This window comes from Aptenodytes patagonicus, chromosome 17, assembly GCF_965638725.1.
Source record: "Aptenodytes patagonicus chromosome 17, bAptPat1.pri.cur, whole genome shotgun sequence".
Taxonomy (NCBI): domain Eukaryota; kingdom Metazoa; phylum Chordata; class Aves; order Sphenisciformes; family Spheniscidae; genus Aptenodytes; species Aptenodytes patagonicus.
In genome coordinates, this window is record NC_134965.1 from 5,417,691 (window position 1) to 5,445,367 (window position 27,677).

General features: G+C 57.4%; 1 protein-coding gene across 2 annotated transcripts; it reads left to right on the forward strand.

Annotated features, from left to right (window-relative positions):
• On the forward strand, positions 1–26,512 carry SH2B2 (SH2B adaptor protein 2). 2 transcript variants are annotated; one of them, XM_076354617.1, is made up of 11 exons: positions 1–57; positions 1,002–1,127; positions 7,019–7,128; positions 10,650–11,537; positions 14,687–14,788; positions 18,783–18,874; positions 21,050–21,144; positions 21,704–21,886; positions 22,010–22,203; positions 23,002–23,173; positions 23,676–26,512. In XM_076354617.1, the coding sequence occupies exons 3-11, from the start codon at positions 7,114–7,116 to the stop codon at positions 23,987–23,989; spliced, it is 2,055 nt and encodes a 684-aa protein (XP_076210732.1). In that variant the 5' UTR covers positions 1–57; positions 1,002–1,127; positions 7,019–7,113; the 3' UTR covers positions 23,990–26,512. The 2 variants fall into 2 exon arrangements, with proteins under 2 accessions (XP_076210732.1, XP_076210733.1); XM_076354618.1 differs by lacking the exon at positions 7,019–7,128.
• Positions 26,513–27,677: the final 1,165 nt, after the last annotated feature.

Below are 27,677 nucleotides of genomic sequence, written 5' to 3' on the forward strand. Positions count from 1 at the left end.
CCGCCGGGAGCCGCGCCGGGAGCCGCGCCGAGCCGGGAGCACCGAGCGCCGGGCCGGGTGAGCGCATCCCTCCGGTACCGGACGGCGGCCGCCTTTGGCGGCGGGGGAGGGGGGAGGTCCCTCGTTTTCCCGGGTATTCCCGCCCCTCCCCGGTTTGGGAGCGGACCCCCTAGGCCGGGGGAGGGTCCCCGCTCGCAGCGGGAGCGCGCAGCCCCCGCCGCCCCGGGGAGGGTCGCCCCCGCGGCGGGGTGGAGCCGGGGGGGGGGGGGCTGCCCCGGGCTGCCCCCTCCCGCCCCCTCCCCGCGCCGCCGGGCCGGGGCTCCGCACGGGCGGGCCGGGGGCTGCCGCCGCCTCCCCGCCCCCGGCTGGTTCCTTCCCCCCCCCCCTCCCGGTGAGCATCGCCGCTCCTCCGGCCGGCCCCGAGCCCCGGCGGGCGGGGGCGGAGGGCGGTGCTGGGGCCGCCCCGGGGCAGGCACCGCTCCGGGGGCAGATGCCGCGCCGGGGAGGCGAAACTCGCTGGGTCCCGGCGCTGCCCGGCTCGGTCCGGAGCGGCCGGGGGCGGGGGGGGGGGGGGGGATGCTCCGGCGGGGGCACGGACAGCGCGCGTGACCCCGCGTGGATGCTCTTTATTTTAATCATTATTGTTTGCTTGGGCTTTGCGTGAGGGTCGCAGGCTGCTTTGGGTGTCTGGCCTTTCCCCCCTCCTGCCGGCGGGGTCCTGCCGAGGGCAGAGCAGCCCCGGTCCCGCCTGGGCAGCCGGTGCCTCCAGCTCCCGCGGGGACACCCGTGGGGCAACTGCAGCTCCTGAACTTCCTCCAGCCCTAGCTCTGGTGAGGCTGGGTTGCTTCACGTGAAGGCCTTTGAAAAGCAGAGGGACTTTCTCCGTGGCCCTTCTGCTTATTTCTAGTTTCTGCTGAAGTGGCCGGTCAGGCTCAAGTACAACAGAACCGCGGCGATTGCACTCACTCCAGGGCTTGACCACGTAAAACTTTGCCTTCCAGGCCCCTCTGAGTTGGTCTGGTCCCTCGTTCCAGTGTAGAAATTCATCAGTTGAAGTTATGCGCTTGACCTGGAAGAACCGAGCTGCTGGCACCTCGGGGACCCTGTGAACTGGAACGGGAGAGGAGGTAAAACCGCTCTGTCCACCCAGCATCCTGCCCAAAATCCCTGTGAGGCCCTGCCACTGTTTCTTTGAGTGGATTACTCAAACCTCCCCTCCATGGGGATTTTTGGTTTGGTTTGTTGGGAGAAGAATGGAGAAGGACCATGGTTGCAATGCTGGGCATCTGGGGCTGTGCTTCTAAATAGGGATCGTGCTCCTAAAGCACCCAGGCTCCTCTGAAACACTCAGCCCTCCTACCCTGGGGACCTCGACCACCACGTTTGCACAGACAGGTGGTTGTGTGCTGCGAGGAGATGTGCATAGATGGGATCGTGAGCGCTCTTGGACCTCCCCTCTTGCATTCCTCGGTGTTGCTTCATAGTGCCTCTCCATTGCTGTAACGCTGCAGCACAGCCCAGGGTGGCCGTTGAATAACTTATTTCTAAAAAGTTGCATAATTCTTGCAGAGATACTCCAGCCTGTTGACATGCGTTTGAGAAGGGTGTGGATTTGCCTGCCGGTGTCTGGTGCCTCACCCACGCAAGGCAACCATTAATCCTGTGCCATCGAGTGGGACAAGTCAGTCTTGGAGCCTGCAGGGTGGGAATCTCCCCTGTCCTGCTCTGGGCAAGTCTTTGGGGTTAAAATTGCCACCTTCCTCGAGCGCAAGCCCCTCGGTTGGCTCAGGGGTGCCGTGGTTGCTTGACTGCAGGGTTGCCTCTTCTGGCTGCTCCTCTTGACCATCAGGTCTGTCCCCTCCTCTCCTGGGCTGGTGGGAGCACGTCTTGTGCACACTCGTGGCAGGGTGGTCTTGTCCAGCCTCCTCTTGTCCTTCCTCCTTGGAGGTAAATCACCTGTCTCTTCAAGATGAGGATGTTGCTGGCTAATGCCCTTCCTCCTCCTCTTCCTCCTCCCGGGGCAGGCAGAGAAACCCAATGATGGTTGCACATCTGCTGCTCTTGCTGAATCAGGCTGCCTGGGATGCCCCGGGGCAGTGCTGCCTTCCCTGCTCTTCTCCAGCCCAAAGGCCAGCAGAGCTGTTCCTGGCAGCACTTCCCTCCCAGCACACCCACGTGTTGGTGCCCTTGCTTGCCCTCGGCCGGTTTCCCTGCCCGTGGATGCCAGGGAGGTGGTGGGGTAAGGGTTGGAGACTTGAGCTTGGCTTGGTGCTCCGCTTTCTCGTGCAAGCGGAGAGCGGAGGCTGGCAGAGGGAAACGGGACCCTGCCACCGCGGGGAGCGCCTGGTGTGCTCCCTGACTGCCAGGTATTACAGGTTTGAATCCCAGCTGGCTCCATCACAGCAGAGAGGAGGAGAGGTTATCCCTAAAGGGAAAAACTGCATCCCAGACCTGATTTTTGGTAAAGGGAAAACAGAATGGCTTGGAGAATCTGCTCGCTGGGGCAGCACCCGCGCTGCTGGGTGCAGGGGTGGGACTCGGCCGGAGCGCTGCGTCCATCAACACCCACAGATGCTTGCTGTGCTTCAGAGGTGGGGGGGACAGGTGAGGGACCCAGTGTGTGTCCGCTCCAGGGTCCCATCAGGAAGACGGGAGCAGGTTTGTGCCCTGCTACACCGGGTCCCGGCAGCGTTTGGCACGCAAGGCCCTGGGGCTGGAGAGGGGCTGCGATGGCACTGCAGCGGGGCAGTGCCCTCGCCGGGATCCTCGGGAAGGAGGGCTGTCGGAGAAGTCAGATGCAGCCTGTAAATCCCTCCTGCGTGGTCATGGCCACCACGCTGGGTACGAAGCGCTGCCTCCCTGGGAGCTTCCCTGCACAGCAGAGGGAAAAGGGATATTTGAGGTTGAACCTCCAGCCAGGGATTGCAGCCGTAACAGGGCGTTTTGGCATGATCTGGTTGAGGGGGGGCTTCAAAGCCCACTGGAATTTTTATGAGATGTTTTGCTTAATTCACCGCTTAAGCAATTAGCAGCGATTGTAGCAGTCCTGGGTAGAATTGAATTTCCCGAGCTCAGATACCATTAGGCAGCAGTTTAACGCTGTTTGCAGGCAGGTATGAGATAGTGATGGGGCGGGGGGGAGGGGGGAAATTAGATCTGCAAAGTGAAAAACATAATCAGAAAATTTCATACAGACCTATGTAACTTTATCCCGTGTTTACTATGTGCCATAATTGAAATACAATCTTGGGGGGTTCTCCTTCCCCTGCCCTAACGAAGGGGGGATCCCCAGCGGTGAGCCAGGACAGAGGCTGTGCCGTACCGCACCGCATCGGGATGCGCTTTGCTGGGCATCCTGCACCACTGACCCACGCAGCTCACTCCCCAAAACCACCCGAGGAGCCCCTTAGTGGCATAGCGATCTACAGGGCAAGAGGGGCAAGAGTCTTCTTTTTAAAGGAGTTAGCACTTGTTTTGGGAACTGCGGTTGATTTTATGTTGCGGGGCTTTTTCTTTAAATCCCCTGAGTTTCAGGTACGTCCAGGGGTGGTGAGCGAGCAGCTAAATCTCCCGTTATTCGGCATGTCTGAGTCCGGAAGGGTCTGCCCCGAGGTACCAGGTCAGTGGTTAATATATAACGCGTGTGCATGACACCGTGCACCCCGCTGCCGCGTGGCACCAGCGACGGTCCAGCCTGGAGGTGGATGTGCAAATAGTTCTACAAGGGTGGGAAGCCGAGAGGAAGAGGAGGGTTTTGTTGTGGGCCGAGGGCCGGAAGGAAATCTAGGCTTAGCGAGGGAAATGTGAGATTGCTTGGTTGGGGACAGGGCTTCAGCCGCTCCTCTTGGGAGGCTCTGCTATTGTGGTGGTTAAAAATAGACTTTGGACTGGTTACTTTTCTGTGGGAAGCTCCCCGGCTGGAGACGGGCAGGTGAGGTGACACCCGAGCGAGAGGGAAGGGACAACAGCCTCTGACCTCCCTTACCAAAAACTCTATTTATTTTTTTTTTTTAAATTATTTTTATATTTTTTTATTTTTATTTTTTCAAGAAATATCCAGCTTTTCTTTTGGGGCGTTGAGGGGGTGTCTTTGCTTTATTTCCAGACACAGCACGCTGCTTCCAAGCCCCAGGCTGCGTTCATGATGCCCAGCTGTAGTGATGCTTTGCACAGCATCACATCGCCGCACCCTGGGGACCCCCTCCCCGTGGGTGAGGTTGGTACCCCTCGGGTCCCATGCCCGTGTACCCAGATCAGCGGCGTGCTAAGTGGCTTGGGGGATGCTCCAGCCCCGCGCGTGGGCTGGCAGCATGGCTCCCTGCAAGCTGGATGGAATTACTCGGGGAAGAGATCATCTAAGATCCAGTGGGTCTTGTCTGTTAACTTGTCTTTATTTTCCAGCAGCTGTCAGCGCGGGAGGTAAAATGTACGCTGGGGGGGGGGGATTTTGGAGGGGAGGGAAAGGAACAACCCTGTGATATGAAGGTGGTCAGAATAGTGGAGAAAAATCTCAGGTTTTGCTGGGGGACTGTCATGGGCCTGAGCTCTGCCCGGTCTTGGCAGACCGGCTGCACGTGGGAAAGAAGAGTGTCTGTGTCAATTTTATCTCTCTAGTGCGGACCCTCTATCCCAGGGGTCCTGGCCGGGAGCGGGTCGCCCGGTGCAGGGCGAGCGGTGCCGCGGGCTGGGGACTTGCTCAGTAAGTCAGCGGCGGGGCTGGAGCTGCGTTCGGGCCGCGCTACTGCGGGCAGGATGCGGCCCCCAAATATGCGGGTGCATCGGTTCCTGCGGGGTTGGCATTGGGACGCAGAATGGGGGGATTGCACGCGGAGCTGTGGGGAGACCGTCATATGTGCAAGGGGGGTGGAAAAAGGGTCATTTCTTGCCCATTTTCTCTTTTGAAGACGTCTCCCCTCAGCGCCTGCGCCCCGCAGCCCTGCCCTGGAAGATGGCCGTCCAACGCTGCTGGGTGCTTTGGGGGCATCTGTTTTGAGAGCCGCTCCAGCTAACGCTGCGGCTGGGGGGATCCCTCATCGGGCAGTGGAAAAAGACCCGAGAAGCCTTTTCACTCCAGACAAATGTTTTCTAGACTCCAGATGAGAAGAGGACCCTGTAGTGTGTCTGGGCAGGGAGTCAAAGCATGCATTTAATGGGGGATTGGTTCAAGGAAGGTGGTTTCTTCATTAAATTTGAGGCCAAAATGCTGTTCAATTAATATTTTAGTGGGATGGACAGTAAATGAGAGGACCAAAGATTGTTTCCATTTCTATCTGATTCAGACAGCTGGTCTGATTTAAGCTCTATAGGGTATAAATAGTACATGGAGCAATGAAGAGTGCAGAGAGCAATCAACTTCTCCCACCGCAGGGCTGTGGTGGGGATGGTAAGTGGGTCTGGAGGGATGCGTAACACATACGGGCAGATAACTTTTGCTTTTTTGCCCTACGGCTTTTTCTTCCTAAGCTCAGCCTCTGTGTCTGGTTAAAGCTCTGATGGGCCGTGAGGGCTGGGACCCTTCCCAGCTCCTCGAGGTGGCAAAGGAAGCCCCCATGAGGAGACCTTGGTCTTTGCATGCTTCAGGTGTCTGCTGTGGAAGGGGGGATGTCAGCTCTGTGGCTGATATGTCCCACGTTCCTTTGGGCTTGCACAGTAAGAGCAACGATGATGTGCTTGCTTCCCTTCTGCCATCAGCTCTGAGCCCCGCATGCTGCTCCCTCTGCCCCACCGTCCCCAAGGGCGGTCCCCATCTCGGTTTTAGCTGTTTTCCCCATCTGCCTGGGGCAGGCAGTGCCTCGGGGCCGTGCAGGCAGGCGCCAGGCTCCCTCGCGAGCTGCCAGAAGGGCTGCCTGCCTGCCAGGACCTGCCTGCCTGCCAGGAGCATCACCTCGCAGCCTGCTGCCGGGGGGGGCCAGGGAGGCGTCGACTTGCTCGTGACTCGGGGATCTCCCCTGGCCCAGAACGCTGAGGTCAGGCGCTTTTCTGGGGGAGCAGGTGCCTGGGTTTCCTCACGCCGTTCCCGTGGGATCGCCAGCCGGGGCTTTGAGTGGCATCGATCTTGCTGGAAACCGAGCAGCTTGCTGGACCGGGGCAGCTGGGACCGAGCTGGGGACCTCCCTCCCGGTGAGCCAGGGCTTTGCTGCACACCTTTCCATGCAGGCTCTTCCTCTCCTGCCCTTCCCTGCTCCCAGCCAGGCACACGCTTGACCCCGGGAGCTCTCCTGTGCAGGCAGAGATGGAGGGATGCAGGCTTGCCTCTCACAACCTCCATCAGACAGTATTTTTTTCCCCATTGAATTTCGGATCGCTTTGGCCCAGCCTGGCTGCGCTGTGCTGGGCGTAAGGGAAACATCTCTTTATTAGGGTTGTTTCCTTAAATAAAGCCCTCGGGGTGAGTGCTGGGCTGGCTGTTCTGGCTATCCCATGACCAGCGTTGCGTGTTCAGGTTATTAACACCTCATTAGATGTTGGTTCCTCCCCACGTCTCTGGTTCAGCAAATCCCAGTGGCTTTGTCGTTGCTCCCCGACTCCTGCTTCACTGGAGACTTTTTTTTTTCCCCCCCCATGGTCTCTTGCACTTCTGCTGACAGTTTAAATTTCATTTCTTCTTGAGGTCAGTAGCGTACTTCGACTTTCAGATCTTTCTACTTGTGTGTGCCGACACGCGTCCCCCGTGCAGGGGGAGGCTGTCATAACATCGCTGCCAGCGGCTGGCTCTCGCATGTGATTGCAACCTGGGTTTCCACTTGGCCGATCCCCAGAAATCCTGGGGGGTTTTTGGTTTGTGTTTTTTTTTTTTCTTCTTCTTCCTTCTTAAACCTTGACTTGCTCTCCCAAGTGACAGCAGCAGCAGCAGCAGCAGCAGGGCACAACTCTGCCCTGGGAGGTGTCTGGGGACTCGTGCAGGTGGGTTAGGAGCCCATCACCAGCCTGATGTCTTGGTTACCACTCTGTGGCTTCCCTTTGGCAACAAACCTCCTCATCTTATATATTCATCTGTGTGTCCTCTTGTGTAACCCAGGCCAGGGACTTGAGGCTGTGGCCCCTGAGCCAGTTCTGGAGTCAGCAGATAGCACCTCCAAAGGGATCTGTCTCCTTCGAAAGGTGCCCGGGAGCATGCTGCAACCCTCGGTAAGCTGGACTGGAAGCGGATGGCCCTTGCTTTCCAAAAAAGCAATCGCAGATTTGCTGCTTATTTTCATCTTGAGCTTATTTTTGTCTTCGCTTCCACCGCTCTGCCCGGAGATGCTGTCTGTGGCATGATAAGTTATTTCAAGAAGTGGGGCAGTGATGTTGGTATGGAGGGGAGCGGAGGCACCAAGATTAAAGGTAAATCTACAGAGATAATTGGGAGTCTGCTTCCCGCTGAAATCAGGTGAATGCATACGTGCCGGGTGGGTGCCGGGGCTGCGATGGCTCTGCAGTCCTGGGGGGCTGCCCCCAGCCACCCTGCCTGCTCCCAGCCTCCGCCGTGGGGTCCCGGCCGGGAGCTCACAGACCTGTTCCGGGCAGGGGGGGCTGGAGACACAGCGCAGGGTTAGTAATCCTCCCCACGCCTCCTCAGACCTGCCAGATGTCTCTCCTCTAGGCTTCATTTTTATAAATTGGCCTTTTAAAGTCTGTCATCCCCGTGCAGATGAAAGGAAGATGCTGTGATGCCTCTGTGTGCGCATCTCTGAGCCTGAGCCTGGCTGCAGTGCCTGGGTGGCGAGGTTTTTTGTTTGGGGCTTTATCTTTTTTGAAGTGCCTTTTTTCGTTTGTTTTCTCCCTCCTCCCCCCCCCCCCCCCCCCCCCCCCGTCTCTCTAAGTCTGTTGCATCTTGGCTTGCCATCCCTCGGCTTTGGGCAGGCAGGCCCCACTCCGTACCACCGGTCCCTCCTGGAGAGATGGATGGGGAGATGCATTCTCTCCCCATCCGTGGTGGGGGACACACACCAGCAAAGCCCCAGGGCTTGACACCCGGGGCAAAGCCAAGCTGCTCCCTTCTGGCAGATGCAATTAAACCCATCGCTGTGGGATGTTCTCTCTCCCCCCCCCCCCCCCCCCCCCCCCCCAAGCCCCTTTCCTCTCTTTTCCCTTTGTACCCTTTCCCCCTCCCTTGCTCTCACCGTGCCTGCTTGGATCAGCAGGGAATCATCTCCCCTACCTTCCCCAGCCCAAATACTCCTGGCCCATTGCTTGGTGCTGGGGCAACTCCCGGGGCAGTGGCGGGAAGCTGGGGCTGTGAATTTTAAAGCCGAAGGGCAGTAGCTGCCGCCACGAGCTGAGCCTTTAAATTCTCTGCTCATTGATGGATGGATAAGTAGGAATTGCGTTTGCTGGGCGGGTAACAAACAGCTTTGCATTTTCTGCTGCTTTCCGCTGTCTCTTGGGGAAATTCAGACACCGCTCCTAAACTGCAGGGATGGGTTTTTTCCCAGCTGGCATGGATCCCTGCGAGCAGGACCCTCTAGGCTCTCGGGGAAAGCCCTGCGATGCCGGGGAGAGCCTCACTGGGGATTTCTGCAGGGGCTGGAGCTCTGCCGGGGACCGGTGATGGCGCTGTGGGACGTGAGGGGACGTGAGGGGCCAGCACGGGTCCCTGATGGCCACGTGTGTGCCCTGTCCTCACTGCATCCCTGGCACAGCTGGGACACTGAGCAGCATCCCAGTGTCGAAAGCAGGAAGATGCCACATGTGTGGGGCAGAGATGCTGCCGAGGGGAAAGCTGCGTGGTCCTTACGAGGCAGCGGAGAAGCCAAGTTCCCCTGGTTCTGGCTCTCAAGCAGCTCGGGGTTTTTCTTTCCATCAAGCGCTTTTGTTGCCTGTGTGAGTTTCTCCCTGTTTGAGGGGGTTTCAGAGCCGCTTCCAGGGACGGAGGTGCTCCCGGAGAGCTCCGATGTTTCATGCTGGCGGGTCAGGCAGCATCGCATCTCCGTAGGGATGTGTTGGGGAAATGGCAACTGGCTCCTGGCGGCTGCTGCTTGCTGCTCCAGATCATAGCCTTCGGGGCTCGGTCCTGCCTGAGGTCTGGTGACTGACGTGGTCAGGGTCTGGAGGACGAGGAGCGGGTTAGCCCAGTCCCCGGTGCCCGCCCCAATCCCGTGGCTTGTGCTGTTCATCTGAGTGGTAATTAATTATTGGCCGTGTAAGCTGCTGGCAGGTTACTGGGCGTGATTTATTAGCAGGAGTGATCCCTTGCCAGCAAAAGAGCTGCTCTGTGAATGGAGAAAGCAAAATCCGGGGGAAATGTCCCGTCCTTCCAGAAGTCTGGCTGTCCCCAGGCATGGTCCCTGGCTGTCCCCAGGCATGGTCCCTGGCTGGAGCAGGGCAGCCACAGGCACCCCTGGGCTCTGTATTTGAGCCAGCTTAGGTGGATTAGCCAAACCGCTGCCCTTGGAGCTGGGGGGGGGGAAGAGGGTTGTCCGGACACACGGACCATGAGTTTGGGGACGTGGGCTGAGCGGTGCCCCAGTTGCTCACTGGGGAAGGCTCACCTTTACCAGCAGGCACAAGCAGTCTCGGCACCGGGAGATGATTTTTGAGATGCAATCGCTGCTGGGGTCTCCCCGGGGAGGTGGTTCAAGCTGCCCAAAGCTAGGTAGAGGTTTGGGAAGCGCAGCGTAAGCCCAAAGCCAGGGGTGCACACGTGCCCCTGCGAGTCCCGTGGCCGCTGGGAGAGGGCTCAATGTGGAGGTCGGGCAAAGTGGTGCTTCTCCTGTGGGTGTGCGGGTCTGGTCTGGTCTTCAGCTCCCTTCAACTTCTGGTGGGCTCCTGGGTAGGCTACCCTACCTACTCATTGGTTTCTGCGGAGGACCTGTCCCGGGGTTATCCATTACGCCACGGTGCCTGATGCTCAGAGGGGAGGGCGAGGGGCAGGGGCTGAGCTCCCATGCAGCTCCGGCAGCTCAGCTCGGTCTGACGGAGATGTGACCGGACAGGGAGCGCTCAGCCATGGCAGGGGGACACGAGAGCAGCGCCTGCCCCAGGTGAGATGTCACCCAGCCAAGGAGGGTCTGGTCTATAAAGCCTGGGAATGAGCGGCTCTGGCAGTGTGTCGGGCTCAGTCCTTGCCGACCAAAGAAGCAAGATCCATGTCTCTTCTAATATGTCTCTTCAAAAAAAAAACAAAAAACAAAAAACCAAAATTGATGTGGTGAAGGATCAGGACAGAAATACGGATGGAGAAGGAGAAGGACCAGCTGCTGGGTGTGGAGGGGAGGGTGCTGCCCTGTGCGCACGTGCGGGCCCCTCTGGGACGCCCGGTGCTGCCTCACCCCGTGGGAGAGCTGCTGCCATGCCCAGGCAGAACACACAGGCGAGATAAATCCTGAAGACGAATCCCCCTGGGCTCCTCTGGTTGGGGACTCCTTAGCGGTTTTATGAGAAATCAATAATGCTTTTGCATGGTCATAATCGTAAAATAAGTACAATTTATGGCTGCTGCCAGGGCCAAGATTTTTTCCAGCGTACAAGGTGGAGAGGGAACGGAACAAATACACTTTCCCACAGCATTTCCCTTTGCACCGGGACTGCAAACCTGCTCCTACATCGGGGGGGGGGGGGGGGGGGAACGACCCCCATTTGCAGGGGGGCACAGCCACGCAGGGTGGGTTGCCCGTGTCCTTGCCCATGTCTGTGCCTGCGCTCACGCTGTCCCCTTGCCCCCACAGCCTGCCGGCAGGTGGAATGGGGCAGCCATGAACGGCGATGCCCTGTGCCAGGAGCCCTCCTCCCCGCTCCCTGACTGGAGGGAGTTCTGCGAGCTGCACGCCCAGGCAGCCGCCGTCGACTTCGCCCAGAAGTTCTGCCAGTTCCTGAAGGAGAACCCCCACTACGACACCCCCGGGGCAGAGACCTCCTTCTCCCACCATTTCGCTGCCAACTTCTTGGACATCTTCAGCCTGGAGGTCAGCCGGGTGTTTGTGTCCGACTCCCCCACCAAGTACAACATCGTGCCCTTCGTGGGGCTGCAGAACTGCCACGTCCCCTACGGGCGCGAGGTCACCCCGAGGAAGGAGGAGACATCCACCGAGTCCCTGGACAGCATGGACACCCCGTTGGGTGCCGGACGGTACCTGAGCCCGGCGCAGCAGGTGCAGGCACGCAAGGTGTCCTCCTATGGCCAGTCCCGCAGCTCGGAGGACGTCTCCATCCATGCTGCCACCAAGCCCAAGTTCAAAAAAGGCTTCTCCTTGAGGAACATGAGCTTGTGCGTGGTGGACGGCATGAAGGAGATGTGGCATCGCAAGTCCTCTCCGGAGCCGGGCGCCGAGACTGCCCCGGGTGGCCGCAGAGCCGAGAGGGAGCCGTGGCCGGCTGGGGGCAAGGAGCCCGGTGACCCGCGGGAGAAATGGACCCACAAGCTGCGCCTGTCCAAGGTGCCCTCCTCCAAGGTGGAGCTGGTGGACATCCAGAGGGAGGGGACGCTGCGCTACATGGTGGCCGACGACACGAACTGTGTGGGGAGCTCACAGTGGCAGAAGTGCCGCCTCCTGCTCCGGAAAGCGGTGAAGGTGGAAGGAGAGAGGTTCCTCCTCGAGTTTTACGTCCCTCCGAAGGTGAGTCCTGGCTTTTCTCCGCTGTTGTTTTTCTGAGCAATTCAAGCAGCAGTTGGGCTTTGTTTGAGGTTTTTTTTTTATTTCCACTGCTGAGCTGGGATGAAATCCAGCTCTGGTCCAGAGGGGGGTTTGGTGCTGGGTGGCTGAGCCACGTTGTCAGGGGACAACGTGACTGAAACCCATCCCACCTGCAAGCCCCAATTGCTGCCGTTCACCAGGGCATAGCCCCCTCCTTCCCCCGCAGCCCTTGGGAGGGATGCTGAAGCCTCTGCCTGGTCCTTTGGCCCCCATATATCAGCAACCTCAGTGGAAAAGCTCATTCCCCCATCAAGACATGGGGTGTCCAGGCTATCCAGAGGGTGTTTTCTCTTCCCAACGTGTTGCAGAGGCATGGGGTTGACTGGTGGCTCGCGCAGCAGCAGAATGGCTGGGATTGCTGCCTGGGCTTTGTGCTTTAGATCTGAGGGTCACTAGTCCACTTTCTGAAAGCAATTCTTTTTTTTTTTTTTCTTCTAAAAATAACAATTCATTTGGAATAATTTTGCATCCACAAGGCTCCCTCCAACGCAGCTTTTTGGTGACGGGGACAGAAGACGCCCGTGTTGCCCTCCAGGGCTGGAGCATCACTGCCGTGGGTGGCTTTTGTAGCTCTCTTCCCATGCAGCCCCCGCTACTTCTCCTCCTGGGCAGAGGAACACCACTTATTGTTATTATACAATATCACTTTTCCTTGCCTGCATCTTTTCTTCTTCTGTAACTTCAGTGAAAGCTTCAAAAGCAGGAGCTGGTTTTCATAGCAGCGTGTCCTTGGCGCGTCTTCCCTCCCCTCTCGCACGCGTCCCCCCTGCACGTGATGCAGGGAAGCGCTGTCCCTGTTTTCCTGGAGGAAAGGCTGAGCGATGGAGCGGTTTGCTCAAGAAATGTGGATTATGAGACCTTCAGTCTCCTCCTTGCCACAGGGACCGCCTTTGCTCCTGGGCTGAGCGAAGGGATGCATTGCGCTGCCGAACCCTCACCTGTGCTAACGCCGTGATCGTGCCTCGTCGGTGTTGTGTGTTCACCTCTTCGAAGAGCACAGGGCGAATAATAAGCCATTCTCTGGGGTTTTACTAGCTGTATGTGTTGGTAATGAAATCTCAGGTTATTTAAATACCTAGGGAAGAAAAATCTTGTTTACTTCACCTTCCCCACTTGTCTTTCAGTCCCTGGTAGCAAAGCTGGGCCAACACAAGCCCTCGTGCCGGGCACGTGCCCAGGTCTGCAGCTCCGCAGGTCTCGGTGTGTTCCAAACCCCCGGTAACCCTCGGTTTGGTAGAAGGATGGATCCATACACTATACATAGGGACAGCAGGATAGTTCATATTTTTAAACAGCATTTTCTATTTTTCTAAGGCCAAAATGAACCTTGGCACTGTTGGTGTTAGTCCGTGTCTCTCACCTAACTGTCACATCTCTCCCGATAAAATATAAAACATGAGTTTAAACTCAAGTGCATCTCTCTAGAGCGGCTCAGCGCTGGTATGGATGGTGTGCATCGCTGGTAGCTGGCTCGGGGGGCTTCCTCAGCCCAGGGACCACACGAGAGCCCAGCTGGAAGGGAACCACCCTGTCCGTGGCATGATGCACGGGGGATCCGGTGAACCCGGTGGGTGCAGGCTGCACGGAGCAGCGCTGGCGAGTCTGCCACACCAAAGGGGCAATAAACTCAGGTTAAAATGGAACAGCTGCTGCTCTTAAAACATTTAAGAGAGTGCTCATAGAGGGATTTTTCTAGCGTATCTTGATTTGCCTCTAAAAATCAATTTTGAAATTACTTTATGGCAACTTTTATGAACATTGTCTGCTCTCCTGTTACAATCACACCCTGCTTTGCCTCTTTCTTCCCCCATCCCATCTTGCTTTCCATCTGGCAAATGATTCAGCTGTAAAAGTGGCACCAGCCTGGCACAGCTGGAGGAAAACAGCTTTTTGCTTCAGCAGCCCGCAGGTTTGTTTTTGCGTAGGCCCTACAAAAACTATGGTCATGTCTTTAAATCTTTAGGGAAGAGCCCTCCTGGAGAAGACCCTTCTCTGGCTCACCGGTGAATTAACACCATATTTTCTTCCCTTTCGAAGCAGCTGCCTCCTCCTTTCTGACCTTCTCCTGTGCAAACACCAAGAGGGAAAAATTCCCCAGGGCAGGGCTGAGCCCTGCACAGCCCAAGACGCGCGTGGGGGCAGCGCTGGGGCCCCGGGGCTGGCGGAAACGAAATGTCCTGGAGGGGGAAAAGCAGTTCCTGTTCTGTCTTGGATTTATTTATTTTTTTCCCCAAAAAATGGGAACTGAACCCGTTGTTGGTAACCTGCGGCCTGGCGTTCATCGCCGGCCTCGTCCCACCCTGTGCACCCAAGGCACCAGGCGCAGCTTTCGGTGACTAAATTGCATCTCTGCTTCCCGCAGCTGTGATGCTTCGAATCCCGGAGCCCCGGAGGGGACCGGCCCCAGGGAGCAGCTCTGCGGGCTCCTTTGGGGGGATTTGTTATAATTAAAACAAGTATCTGGGGAACTTGTTGCTCAGCAGAGACTTCAAGTGGGAGGCACTGGGTCCTGCCCCCCCATCAAGGCTCCGGCGGCTGCCGGGGGCCCCGGGGGAAATTAATTTTTCTTTATCTTAATGTAATTAAAATTCCCTGCATGGCTAAGGCTGCTGTGTCGTAGCTTCTCGGATGAAAGGCCGCTCCTGCGCTGGATAAACGGGGAGTCTTCCTGGGCTGCTTTCTGCATAGGAACCGTCCCCCGTCAGACAGCACATCTCCATCAGGAAAGGGTTTATAAAGGAGAGAAATAAGTGGTCTTGGCAGAGCTGGCATATCAGCCTGTGCTGGAGCAAGGAAGAGGTTTGGCAGTTAAATGCACTAACCTCCCTATCTTCCACCGGGCCTCCTCTTCTTGGTTTAATTAAAAGAGCTTGGAGTTATCAGGCACATGAGGGAAATCAATGCTTTTTTTTTTTTCCCCTCCCCCTGTAATAACCATGCAGGCTGAGCTGCGATCTCGCCTCTCTGAGAGCCCCGCTGTGTCGTCCCCCGGGAGAGTGATTCAATTGAGTGACTTTTTTTTTTTTTTATTTATCGATTTCTTTTAATAACTTTTTTTTTTCTTTTCCCAGGCTTCCAAACCCAAGGTGAGCATCCCGCTGTCGGCCATCATCGAGGTCCGCACCACCATGCCGTTGGAGATGCCTGACAAAGACAACACCTTCGTCCTGAAGGTGAGAGCAGGGCGGCAGTGGTGTGTATCCCGATAGGGGACCCCATCTGCGCCCACATCCAGGCCCCACTGCAGGGATGCTCAGTCCCCAAGGGGATTGTTGCCTTGGTTTTCAGAGCTGAGATGCCAACAGCGCTAATGCTCCCCATGGGACTCCTGCCTCCCCTCCCCGGGCTGTGCCTTCCCCCAGAAATGATGCAACGTCCACCTGATGCCCGGGTATTTTGGGATCAATCTGTTTGCCTGGCTTTCACCGTGGGTTTTGCTTCTCCATGTCACCAGGAGACGGGTTAAATTAGTGTCCAGAGACAATCTGCAAGGGGAAATGCTCGTTGGTATGGCTGCCCGTGGTTTTGTGGCTGCCGCTGCCCTGGATCAGTGGCACGTGGTGGCCGTTTCATTGGCACGGGGCGATGGGAACGGCTGTGCGGGGCCACCAAGGCCCTGCAGGTCAACCACCCCATGTGAGTCTGGGGGCACAAGCAGAGAGTGAAAGTCTCTCTCTCCAGAAAGAGTTTTCCACATCGTGCAATTAATTAGCTTAATGCTCCCTCCCGCTCTGCCGAAAGGCAGCAGCCTGTCACGGCAGACCAGGACTGAATTTCACAAGGTCCAGGCTCAGGGCGTGACGTGCCACCGTGATGATGGACATGTTGTTGGAGATGGCATTTCCCTCCAGCTAATGAGGCTGTGTCTCCCCGCTCATGCTAATGGACTCATGCTCTCCATCAGAGCTGTTGGACGTGCCCGGCTGGGAGGTAGCACATGTACGTGGGGGAAGAGCAGTGTTTTGAGGATTTCTGTGTCCTACCTCTGCTAAAAAACCACCTCTCTCCCTGATGCTTCTCCCTAAAAGCATGTGGCAAAGGCAGAGTGGAGAGGCCAAGCTTCCCAGCTGAGTGAACCTGTTTAAAAGCTTAGGAAACTGTGAAAGCAGAGGAGGGGAAAAAATTGAGCCTGGCTTCGTGAAAGCCCCCGTGCCTGGTTGCCCATCTGGCCCCAGCACGTGTTTCTGCAGGAAATTGCTCTCCACCAAACCCGGCTCCTTGTAAAGGTCCCACACCGTCTACTGGCAGCCTCCTCCAGGGCATCCTCCCTACCCCAAGGGCTTCTTGCTGTTCAACCTCAACCTCTGCTGCGGCCAGTGTCCACCATGGACGTGGAGGCTAATTCGGCTATTGTCTTCTGTGCCTCAAAGACCAACCTCACGTGGCGTCTTCTCTCCAGACTGACCAGCCCAGGTTCTCCCCACTTTCCTTGCGGGCTCTGGAGAGAGTGTGCCCCAAAGCGTACGTGGTGCAATGGCCAGGAGCGGATGGGAAGGATTGCTTCTCCTTTGATTGCTTCTCCTTTCTTCTTCCTCTTTACCTAGCCCAAGTTGATCCAGTTGCTTGCTTTGTAGCCTGATGATGATGTTGACTCATACGCAGCTTGCGGTCTGGTGTAACCCCTAGACACTTTCTGCAGAACCGCTCCAGAGTCACGGTTCCCCAGCCCAGACACCCACAGTGATCAGTGCGAGTCCAGAGCTCACCCATGTCCTTGAGCTGGGGGCTGGCTTGGGTTTTTTCTTCCGCAAAGCATTTCTCAGCTTCGACAAGTTCATTTGAATTCTCGTCTCATCCTCCAACACACTTGCAACGTGGTGTCATCCATGAATTGATTAGGCATCTTCTCTTTGCTTTTGTCCTAATCATTACTGAAGAGCAGCATGCACGGAGAGAGTCCTTGGTGTGAAGGAGCTTCTGAGCATATCCCTCAGCTTTGATCGTTAGCCATCGATAACCCATTAACCATCGATAACTGCTCTTGGAATACGGCTCATCAGCTACTTGTGATCGTGTTTTCTAGATCCCCTTACAAGTCTCTTCTCAACCGAGTCTTGCTACCCGCCTTGCTGGAGTGTCACATCGGTGTCCAAAGCGTGGCCAAGGCCAAGGATGTGACACTGCTTCTCCCCGTCCCTGGGGCTGTCATGAGCAACTGCAGATGGGTTTGACAGGGTTTGGTCGTGGCGGATCCCTGTTGGGGGGATTCAGCTCCGGGGTGCTTCCTGGGTACCTGTGGAGGGTTGGTTTCTGCGGCTGCTGGAGGAGGGCTCTGGGCTTGCCCTCTTCCCATCTTCTGGAGCCAGACAAGCTCTCTCCACTCCCACCGCTAATGGCTCTGTGACTGCTTCAGCCATTTCTTGAATTACCCCGGGGAACGCTCCAAACCCCGCTGGTCTGAAAATGCCTGATTGACCAGGTACCCTCCTGCTCCTGCCCCGTTCTGGCCAGGGCGCTTACGCTGCCGCGGGGTTAATTGATTGCAATCGATCCTTTGAGTGAGCCGAGGCTGCGAACGAGGCATTGAGCCCATCGCTCGCTCCCCATCTCCTGCCGCTCCAGCCAGCCTTTGCCCTCCCCTCCCAGCTGTCAGCACAGGATGCTTTTCCCCTATTCCTGACATCCCAGCCCTTCTTGCTGGGACACCTTGCTGCTCTTCTGCGTTCTCCCTTTGCTGGCTGGACTCGCAGGGCGGGTGAAGCACCCCTCAACGTCAGGGTACGGATTAGAGAGGTAGGAAAGGGAGCTGGGTGCTGTGGTTTTCCCGCTGCCTTCCTGTGTACAGGGTTGATGTGGAGCCCGACCTCAACCTTCGCACGCAACACACCGCACTCTGGCAGGTTATGATGGGTGGAAAAGCTTCTGCCTTGTTCGGGGAGGCCACGCTGGAATAGTTTCTGCCAAATTGCCTAAAAATTAGCAGGCAGCATGTCCCCACCGCCCGTCAGACACCGAGCACATGCATTTTTTTTTTTTTTTCCATTGCACAAGCAGGCACTTGCAAAATACCCAAGCCCTGCACGTGCTTCCCTTGCTGTCATGCTCTGCATGTGAGAGCAGCCCCGTCTCCCACACCGGCTTCATGCATTGCCCTCAGAAAGCTGGAGAGGCTCCTTCGCTCTGGTTAAACAAAACAGGGGGGGATCTTTGCTGCTCCCCTCCACCTCTGCTCAGGGCAGGATGGCCCGTGCACGGCCCCAGGCTGCAGCAGGGCAGCAGATCGCTGCTCGGCCCCAGCCCAGGTGCTGGGCACCGTTTTCTGCACGCCCTGCTTATTTTCAGGACAGCGATTCAGTTGTTTGTGATTAATTTAATTTGCTAGGAGGTTGTCTCAGCCGGCAATGCGATACCCTCCCGCAGTCAGGGCTGCCTCGCCAGCTCGGAAACACGATGTATAAGGGGTCCAGGAGGGATCTGGGGAAACCTGCCAGAGGCACGTAGCATCGCATGGGGTGGCTTCTGAGTCCCTCTGCCCTGCTGCCCCATTGCTGATGTGGGGATTTTCTGGGTCCTCCCTGGCCCCAGAAAGGCCCAGCTCCTTTGGGCTTGTGATTTTGGCGACTTTTTTGCATCCTGATTTTTATTTTATATTTGTTCCTGTTAAAGTAGGTCTCTCTCCCACCCTGTTGCAATCAGAAGCCTCATGGACCAGCAGGCAGAAAAGATAACAGAGGAGAGTTTTTAAACCCCTGGGTTTAGGGGTCTGGCAGGATTTTGGGGCAGTGGGAGGGCAGCATGGCTTCTGCTCTACCTGTGCAGAGCTAGTGTTTGGGGGACACCTGGGCACCCCAGAAGCGAGGCATGCTGTCTGTGCTGGTGTGTGGTGCCATGCACCCCCGATGCCACCGGCCAGGTGTGGTTTTGCCACGGAGGCTGTAAAAACCTTGTGATACGTTTGCTGATAACAGTGGGGTGGGGGTTTTCCTCCGAGCCCCGGCTTTGGTCAGGGGACACCCCTGGACACACTAAAGCATCTCTGTGGGTCGCCCCTCGGCATCCCTTTGCTGGGACGGGAGGGGGCACTTATCCTCTCCTGTTCAATCGAGGTGCTATTTAATAGCAGCAGGTGAATGGGGGGGGGGTCCGGCTGGGTTATGGGGTGTGCTTTGCCCCAGGGGGGTGGTGGGACCCCAGCCGCAGCCTGACGCTGTCCCACATTGCCTGCAGGTGGAGAACGGGGCCGAGTACATCCTGGAGACCATCGACTCCCTGCAGAAGCACTCCTGGGTGGCAGATATCCAGGACTGCATTGACCCCGGGTAAGGCTTGCTGGAAAAAGGTGCTGTGCAGGGGCTGGGCTCACCACTGCTGTGGTGCCCTCACCACCGACCACGGGTTATTACCCCTGATGCAATTTTTGCTACTCGGGTTATTACAGAAAGTCCCTGACTCACGCCAGCAGAAGTCTGGAGGCAAAGTTAGCAGCCTGTGTGTGTCAGAGGTGCAGCCTCGCAGAGCACTGGCCGCTTGCTCACCCTTTCCTGCTCCATGTCGCCTCGGCCAGGCAGAGGCAGGTGACCTGGGAACACAGCCCTCAACACGGGAAGCTCCTAACACCCACCCTCTGAAGCTTTTATACTATATTTGAGCTATTTTCTATGCTTTTTTCCAGTCCAGCATCCATGGTATATTTAAGATTCTGCTGGCTAAATCGATTTATTTATGTTTCTATCACCATGGTATTAATGCTGTCACTGGAGTCACAACAACTCTGCCAAAACTTCTCATCTGCTTTTTCATCGGCCCATGCATTGGGTTACGCTGTAGGGAGGTTTGCGTGCCCAGCGCTGCCGCCCTTCAGCTGGCTTGGACAGGCCCAGTCCCGGGGAGGCAGGATCAGCCCAGGTGCTCCCCGAGCAAACCCTGGCACTGCTATTCTCAGGACAATTTTAGAAAAACAAGGTGCCCGAGCTTGCAGAGGTGAAAACCTCGAGCAAACCTGGAACAGGGGCTTGGAGAGGCTCCAGCTGCCTCCGGGCTGCCCTTGCCCCCTTCTGTCGAAGAGATGCGGTTCGGGTGCTGCAGGGTTGGTCACGGCAGAGGCTGCATCTTGCAGGGAGGATGCACTAATGGCCTGCAGATCTGTGCTCCTTCAGCTCCTTTTGCTGCTTTTTAAAATATATAATTCAAGAAGCGACACTGAGGCTGGGCTGCTGACAGAGGCGAGGCTGGAAAACGTGGCCCTTTTTCTCCCAGTGTGTGTGTATTGGTGCTGGTTTTCCAGACGGAGCCGAGTGCCGCGGCCGTGCTCGCCTCGAGCCGCTGCAGAAGCCGCCGGCAGCCCTGCGCCAGCCCCTTGCTCTGCCACCAGCAGCTTCCCAGCCTTTTATGTTTGCTTAGCACCCAGCACAGTCCCGCTTTGGCCTCCGGACGTGACTGTAAAGCAAATAATAATGAACTCCAGAGCAAATAATAATGAGCTGTTTAATACACCGACACACACGCTTGGTGCCAAGAACGAATTTTCAATCAGCTCCTGATGCTTTTGCCAAGGGCTGCGCGCTGGAGCCGCTGTGTGAGTGCCCGTCGACGGCTTTTCTGCAAAGCACTGTTGGTTTTGGTTTCCTTCCTCCCTACTTGTTTTTAACCGGCTGCAGCTGAATGACTCCCAATGGCTGATTCACTTACTGGCCACTAAATAATTCAGCAGCTCCCTCATGAGCCATTACTGCTAACGCAGCCGCTTCCTCGCTGCCTGTGCCCACGTGGGCGCTGTTAAGCAAGAGTAGCCGAGCGCCACAGGCAGCGCCGGGCTCTTGCCGGCGGCCAGGATAAAAATAGGCTGTGGAGCAAGTGGGGGGCTTGTGCAAGAAGGGTGCTGAAGTGCATGGGCAGGGGTTGGGCAGCAGGGATGCTCTACATGGGGGCTGCACCGCTGCGGCCCCCCCCTTGCCCTGCTCCTGCTCGCTGGCTCGCTCTGGGCCTCCCGGCTTGGTTTTTTGGTGTCTTCTGGGGACATAATTCCTGTGGGTTGGTAATTCCCTTTGCGGAGGGTAAAAGCGAAAGCACCCTTGCGTGGAAGTTGGTGGTGGGAGCGTGTGTGCATCTACGTATGTCTTGCAAAGCAAAGCGCTGAAAGACAAGGTAACATATTTCCATCCAAACCAACAAGGTTGCAGCAAAATACTGCAGCTAGGACCAGCTGGCGTGACCCACATAGCGAGGGCTTTCAAGGGTTTAATCCCCTCACACCGGTATCTCACCCCCAAAAGGCCGTTTTGCCGGCCACTCTGCCTCTCGATGCTGCGGGCACTTCTGTCCGTGGCAGCCCCTCCAGGAGGAAGCGAGGAGCATCGGGATGTGCTTCCGGATCACAGCTGGAATCTCATTTGGTCAAGAGTCCCCGTCACGTGCCCGTGAGCAGAGGTGGGATGCGTGCATCCCTGCAGTGTGGCGGCTGGCGTGTGACTGTCTGCTCTGTGCTCTCCCCCCAGGGACAGCGGGGACGACATCGAGCTGGCATCCTGCGCGCAAGGAGCCTGTCTGCCAGGCAGGGTGTCCTCCTGCAGCTGCGAGTTCCTGGCTGACAGTAAGGACCTACGTTTGGGGAAAAACACCCGCTGGGGAGGGTGGGTGTCGCCGGGTGCCAGCTCTGGTTTGGGGGGGGGGGGGCAGATCCTGCCAGCGATAAAGTGAAGGAGCCTGAAGCAGGTGCTTGTGGGGATGGATCTTCTGTCTATCGCCTTCCTCTTCTTCATGCTAGCCCCCATCCTGGGGAGGTGGCCCACCCCATTTAAGACATCAATGTTGTCCCTGTACATCCTGGTACGTGTTGAAAATCTAGTCCCCCATCTGCAGGCACTGGGGTCTCCAGGTCCCAGCAAGCAGCCTCCACCTGCACAGCCCCACCTTATCTCCATGCCCAACCAAGACGCATCCGTGTCCCCCATCCCGGTCGCACCGGGGGAAGGAAACTCAGTGCAGGCTGAAAGGGAGTCCCCTGAGTTGCGGCCAGAACCATAACTAGCCCTGAGATGTCTCCGAGAGCTCAGGGTGCTCCAGCGTAGTGGCCTTTGGAGCAGGACAGCCCCTAGCCTTGTCCGGTGATGCCGAGCCACAAGCCCATCCCTCTACAAATTCCCTTCCAGATGTGCCCAGGCCACTGGACAGATGTGCCCTGCCCGGCGCTCACAACACTGCCACGGCCACCGCCATCCCTGCACCCCATGGCCGGGGCAGGGACTCCCTGGGGGAGCTCCTCGCCCACGTCCCACTGGAGAGCTTCCTGCAGACGCTGGAGTCCTCCCCTGCCGCCAGCGGGCGTCTCTCAGGTACTGGGATGCAGGATGTGGCCCCAGCACCTCACTCTTGGGGGCGCACGGAGGGAGAGGAGGAAGGGGTGGGAGAGGGCGATGTCCGGGTGCTCCCTAAAAGCCTGCTGTCCCTGCGGCCAGGGGAGGACAGCGAGGCGGAGGCAGAGATCAACCTCTCCGACTTCCCCTGGTTCCATGGGACTCTCTCGCGGATCAAGGCGGCTCAGCTGGTGCTCTTTGGGGGTGCCCGGAGCCATGGCTTGTTCGTCATCCGGCAGAGCGAAACACGGCCAGGGGAGTACGTGCTGACCTTCAACTTCCAGGGGAAGGCGAAGGTGGGTGTCCTTTGCTTCTCCCTGAATATTAGTGCCAGCCCTGCCCAGCACCCTGGGCTCCTTCCCGCCCTGCTGGGGCTCTGCGAGCAAGTGGGTGCCATGCGGTGACCCCAAACATGGCAGCTCTGTGGGGAGCTGCACCCTGGTAGAGCATCCCTCGGAACCACCTGCCCTTGTCCCCCAAGAGCCCTCTGCACCCTGCCCAGGCCCATCAGCACTTTTCCAGGTGGATCAGTGCTTGCCACGCAGGCATAAGTTTAAATACCCCACGGGAGCCCAGTGTAGTCTGGCACATCATCCCCTGCCCTCTTCTTGTCTGCTCCACATCCTGAAGTACACAGATGTGCTATAAAAAAACAACCCATGTGTAGTTTTCTGCTGGGTCCCTTTTCTACCAGAGGGCATACACTGTGAGGGGTTGAGATATAACTGCCTGGTCTTGTCGCCTGTCATGCAAGAGGTCGTTCAGGCGGCCTCTGGGCTTCCCTAGGCTGTCTGTGTCACCAGGATTGGAGCTGCAGCCCCCGCCCGGCTGCACCCAACCACCTTCCTCTGGCTGCTTCTGTACGGTGTTCATCACCAGGAGGGGACAAACTTCTCCTGGGGATGCAGCGAGTGGGGTTTTGCAGGAAACACCCTGCAGCAGGAGACCCTCCCGGCCAGGCAGGGAAAAAAATCACAGTCCTATGTTACGAGCAAACCTCCCTTGGCTGATGGAGGTGGCTCCTTCTGCTGATTGCAAGGGTGAGATTCACCCTTGCAATCCCCAGCTCACCCGCTGGCCCGTTGCACTTGCAGCACCTCCGCCTGTCGCTGAACGAGAGCGGGCAGTGCCACGTGCAGCACCTCTGGTTCCAGACCATCTTCGACATGCTGCGCCACTTCCACACGCACCCCATCCCCCTTGAGTCGGGCGGCGCAGCCGACATCACCCTCCGCAGCTACGTCGTGGCCCAGAGCGCGCTGCCCGGTAGGTGCTGGGGCTGTGCTGCTGCTGGGTGGGGGCACGGCTGCATGTGGAGGGCTCAGTTTGTGTTAGGGCTGGGATTGCACGTGGACCCAAAAGGGACTGACCCCCGGGATTCCTCCACTGACCCCCTCCCTAAAGCTGTGCCTGTGTCAGTGCGCGTGGCTCTGGAGATGCCCCAAGGTGGGCATTATCCCATTGAAGGTGGGCAGGGAGGACCACGCAGCATCAGGGCTGTGCTGGGGTGACCTGTGTGTCCCCAGCTGTGGGTGTCAGTCCCCTGGCTTGAGCAGGAGAGGAGCAGAGGGGTCTGCAGGGCTCAGCAGGGCTCAGAGCATCCTGCTATGCTGGGAGAGGGTGGGCAAGGAGGATTGGGGAAGGACAGGGTCAAGGGTGGAAAGAGCGAGCAAGGGAGAGGGTGGGTGTGGAAAGGTGCCAGCGAAGGAGAGGAGGGGCTGAGCCCCCAGGCGGTATTGGAGGGGTCAAGCTCCTATCTCCCTTGCAGACACCGGCCCCCCACCAGCTCTCGTGTCGCAGCCGCCAGGCTGCCGGGTCGACCTGCCACCCCCGCACTACTTCTGCAGCACAGCGCCCACCGGCCCACCGGCCCTGCCACCTGCTGAGGGGGTGGCCGTGGCCCCTGCTGTCACCATCCCTGCACCCTACCACCGTCTAGAGGGTGCCCTGGGCCCCCGGAGCCGCAGCGACAGTGCTGAGCGCCGGCCAGAGCCCCCCGCCGCCAGTGCCGAGGACTACCACGAGGCTGACGGTGCCCGGAGCCGGACCCGGGCAGTGGAAAACCAATACTCCTTCTACTGAGCTCCCCATGCCTGGGGGCTGGATGGCAGGGGGATGCGGCGCACCCGTGCCCCTCACCACTGCACCAGCCTCACCACCTCCTCCTGCCACCACCAGCAACCCAGCCGGGACATCCTTCTTGCTCCCTGCCACTTTTTGGGAGCTGTGTGAGTGGCAGTTGATGTCCCAGCTGGACCCGGCGCCAGCCCCGAGGTTGGGGCAGCACTGGGGGTTTGGGAGGCTGAAAGCATCAGTGCCATTTTGGAGCTTGCAGCCTCTTCCCTTTCCCTCCGGACCAAGAGCTCTCCCGGGGCCGAGCCGGGCTCCCTGGGTTTCTTCCCTGGGGATGCCCCTCCTGGGCTGGCAGCACGAAGCTGTGATGGGCTCCTTCCTCCAGCCAAAGCACCTCAGCACGTCCCCTCTGAGTGTGAGAGCCCAGCGTGGCCAACATCCCTTCTGGCACCATCGCCCCGCAAACCAGCCACCGAGGGGCTCTGGTGTTTCGGGATGAGGGTGGACGTGGCAGATCCCCACGCAGAGGCTTTTCTCACACACACACAGATCCGTGCACCTGAGAGGACACCTCTGCAGAGGCGTGAGGGTTTATCCAGGCTGGCTTTCAGGCTCTCTCTGGGGCACGTGTTTCCCACCCTCTACCAGGAGAAGGTTTTTTTTCCAAAGCTTAATGCATCCCATTCGAGGAAGGTTTCTCCTGCTGTCCTGCCATTTCTGTTCCTTTGTCCTTTCTCTCCTTGCTGTACCTACCCTTTTCTTCCTCCCTCTCTTCCTTGCTTTTTCAAAACAAGCTCTCTGCAAGGGCATCAGCTCAGCCTTCTGCCTTCTCTCTACTGCAGTTAGGCACTATTTTCCATTGCTCAAGGCAAACCTTGAAAAATATGACAACACCCCCGCTTTGCATCAGTTGTTAGTCATGTGGGATGTCTAAGGGGGGTCAGACAGAGGCCAGGGGCTGTGTCCGGAGGTGAGGGGCAGCCTTGCCCTGCAGGTGCTCGGCTGGGCTCCTGGGAATGAAAACACTACGCATCTTCAGTAGATGCTATTGAAGGTTGTTTGTTTTTTTTTCTTAGAGAAATAGAAACGCCCAGGAAGAGCAAAAGGAATGGGGTGCTGCCAGGTGGGTGAACAGCCAGCTGACACAGAGGGGCCAGGCTGCATCAATCCTGACTGCAGCGACAGGCAGGATTGCCCTCGCCGATGGCTGAAGTCCCTCCCTGGCAGATGTAAAACCCTGCCAGCGATGGGCTGTAGCAGCACTGCTGCCAGGAAGGATCAGGCACTGCAGCGGTCACCGCTTCTTGGTGGCTTTCTGACAGACCAGTGCAGCCACATGCACCTATAGCAGAAAAAGGAGGCCCCCTGATAGAGGTGAGCCCTGGAAGAGAGCGTAGAGCAGAAACCCACTGTGGCCAGGTACGCACTGTATGTTGTCGATGCTTTTCCTACAGGTCACTGAAGCCCTTAGGGTGGTTTTACACCACCGGAATTGTGTGCCTCGTGTGGGGTGGGAGACCCTCCGAAAGGGCAGCTTTGCTTGCAGACAAAGTGCTTGCACGTCCCTCTTGGTTTGCCTCACGCAGCTTGTCTTCCCCATCACCAGGACACCTGGCTCCTCGTGTGGCTGCCAGGCCTGGGTGACAGTGCTAGCAGGACCTGAGCGAGGTGGCTTTGAAGTGTCTGGATAGGTCTCCAGGTAGAGCAGACCCCACCGTACCCAGCTAGAAGTTACCACTTAGTGCAAAGAGAGGTACAAGCCAAGCCACAACTTAGCTCAAACCCCCTTGAATTTGCCTGGAGTTTTCGGTTGGGTCAAATTGGGTTTTTTAGGTGCCTTCTTTCCTGAGCTAGCAAAGCATGGCCCCAGCGCTGCAGTCGCTTGTCTCCCCCACTTCAAGAGGGCAGGGAAGGTGCCTCCAAGGCTCCTTGCCTCCTCCTGCGATGTGAGAGCTGTCTTTCTGGCCCATGGGTGCGTGAGACGAGGGCTGGTGGAGCTCATTCCTGCAGCAAATGCCACCTTCTCCCGAAACGCATGGCCCTTCAGAGGGCAGCGGGAGCAGTTTGCTCTGGCGGGGGTATTTCTCCTTCCTCAGCACAGCTAAAACCCAGCTCGGAGGAGCCCATGCAGCAGGGAGAGGCCAGATGCTCTTTGTTGATGGGTTTAACGTGGACCTGCTTCCTTCACACACACAGTGAATGAGGGAGGACCTCCAGATGCGGCACAGACGTCGTCACTCTTGTTCTTCACTGAGGTCTCAACGGGCCAGGTGGTTGTGGATGGGAGCACTCCCTTACAGACCTTCAAATGTTGGCTGATTTTTCACCTTCTGTGTCATGGGATGGGAAAAGGAGGGGGAAGCAATGATCTGCAAGCAAAAATGTTAATTTGTAAATAGGGAAGAGTCTGGAAGAGTTTACTGTTCTGTAGAATAAATTAATTTTATTTAAAAAAAAAAAGGGGGACTTGTTAAACAAATGGAGAACTTGAGTTCCAGTTTTAAAATAAAATCACTTGCAAAAAGGACAGTACATGAGCATGAGCTTGGGGCTTTGCTGGATTTGCTACATAAAAAGAAAAAAGAGAGCAGGGGGCAGGATGCTGTCATGTCACATGTGTGTAGACCTCACTGCTACCTCAAGGCAGTTGGGGCTGGGCTCTGACCACCTCTGCCCGATGGAGCTGGTCTAGTGCACCGAGGATGGAGGAGAGAGGTATTTTTCACACTGTTGAGCAGAGGGAGGTGGAGGACGGGTCCAGGCTGCGCAGGGCAGTTTCCTCTCCTCCCAGTCTGTTATTTTCTTTGTCTGGTTTGTCACTGGTGCAAGTCGGAATGCCTCCATCCCTGAAGCAGCACAGATAATAGTGAATTAGCAGCCCAGGGGAGTGAAGATGTACCTCCCTTGCCAAAGGCCTGTGCTAGCATCTCCTAGCTGCCGAGTTCCCCATAGCGTGTCATTCCCCCCTCCTGTGCCTTCGCCTCTCCTGGGAGGCAGTGCCTCACACTCCGCCGTTGTATGTCTTTCTAGTGTGCTCTCCTCTGCTGAGCATCCCCCTGGAAAACTGGTACGTTGTCCCAGACTGTACTGTCACAGCTAAGCAGCGTGAGAGACACGGCTTCCAGACGCAGCTAACACATGGCTTTTGGGGGGGGTGGAGGGAGCTGCTCTGCTCTGTAATCAGGCCACGGTTGTGTCATGATCCATTCACGAAAACATTCCCTCCCCAAAAGGCTCCAGAGCCTGTTCACCGGTCCTGGAGAGTTCATCCATCAGAGCTGGGGAGGTGACAGCCCCTCCGTACGGACAACTCCTCCGTTGCCCGCAAGGCAGGCAGTGAGGGCTGTGCCTGCGGGACAGCTGCTCCTCCTGCCTCACTGTAAGCTGTTCACACCTCAGCATATTAGCAAATTGACTAATTAAGGCATTAGTCTTGCTGGAAAACATGCTTTCCTTTCCTTTCACAGGGTTCCTGGGAGGGCAGGGGCAGGACGCAACAGCCCTTTGCATCAAACGCAGAGATCTAGTACTGAAACAAGGGGAAAGCAGCCTCAGTGAGCGGGCTGGGCTGGATTGTGTGCCAGCGATCCCCTCTGCCCAGGGACGGAGCAGGACTAGTCCCCAGCATCCAGCAGGGATGCTGGCACTGAGCTGCACCCTGGCAGATACTATGAAGAGGGCAAAAATGTGAAGGGAT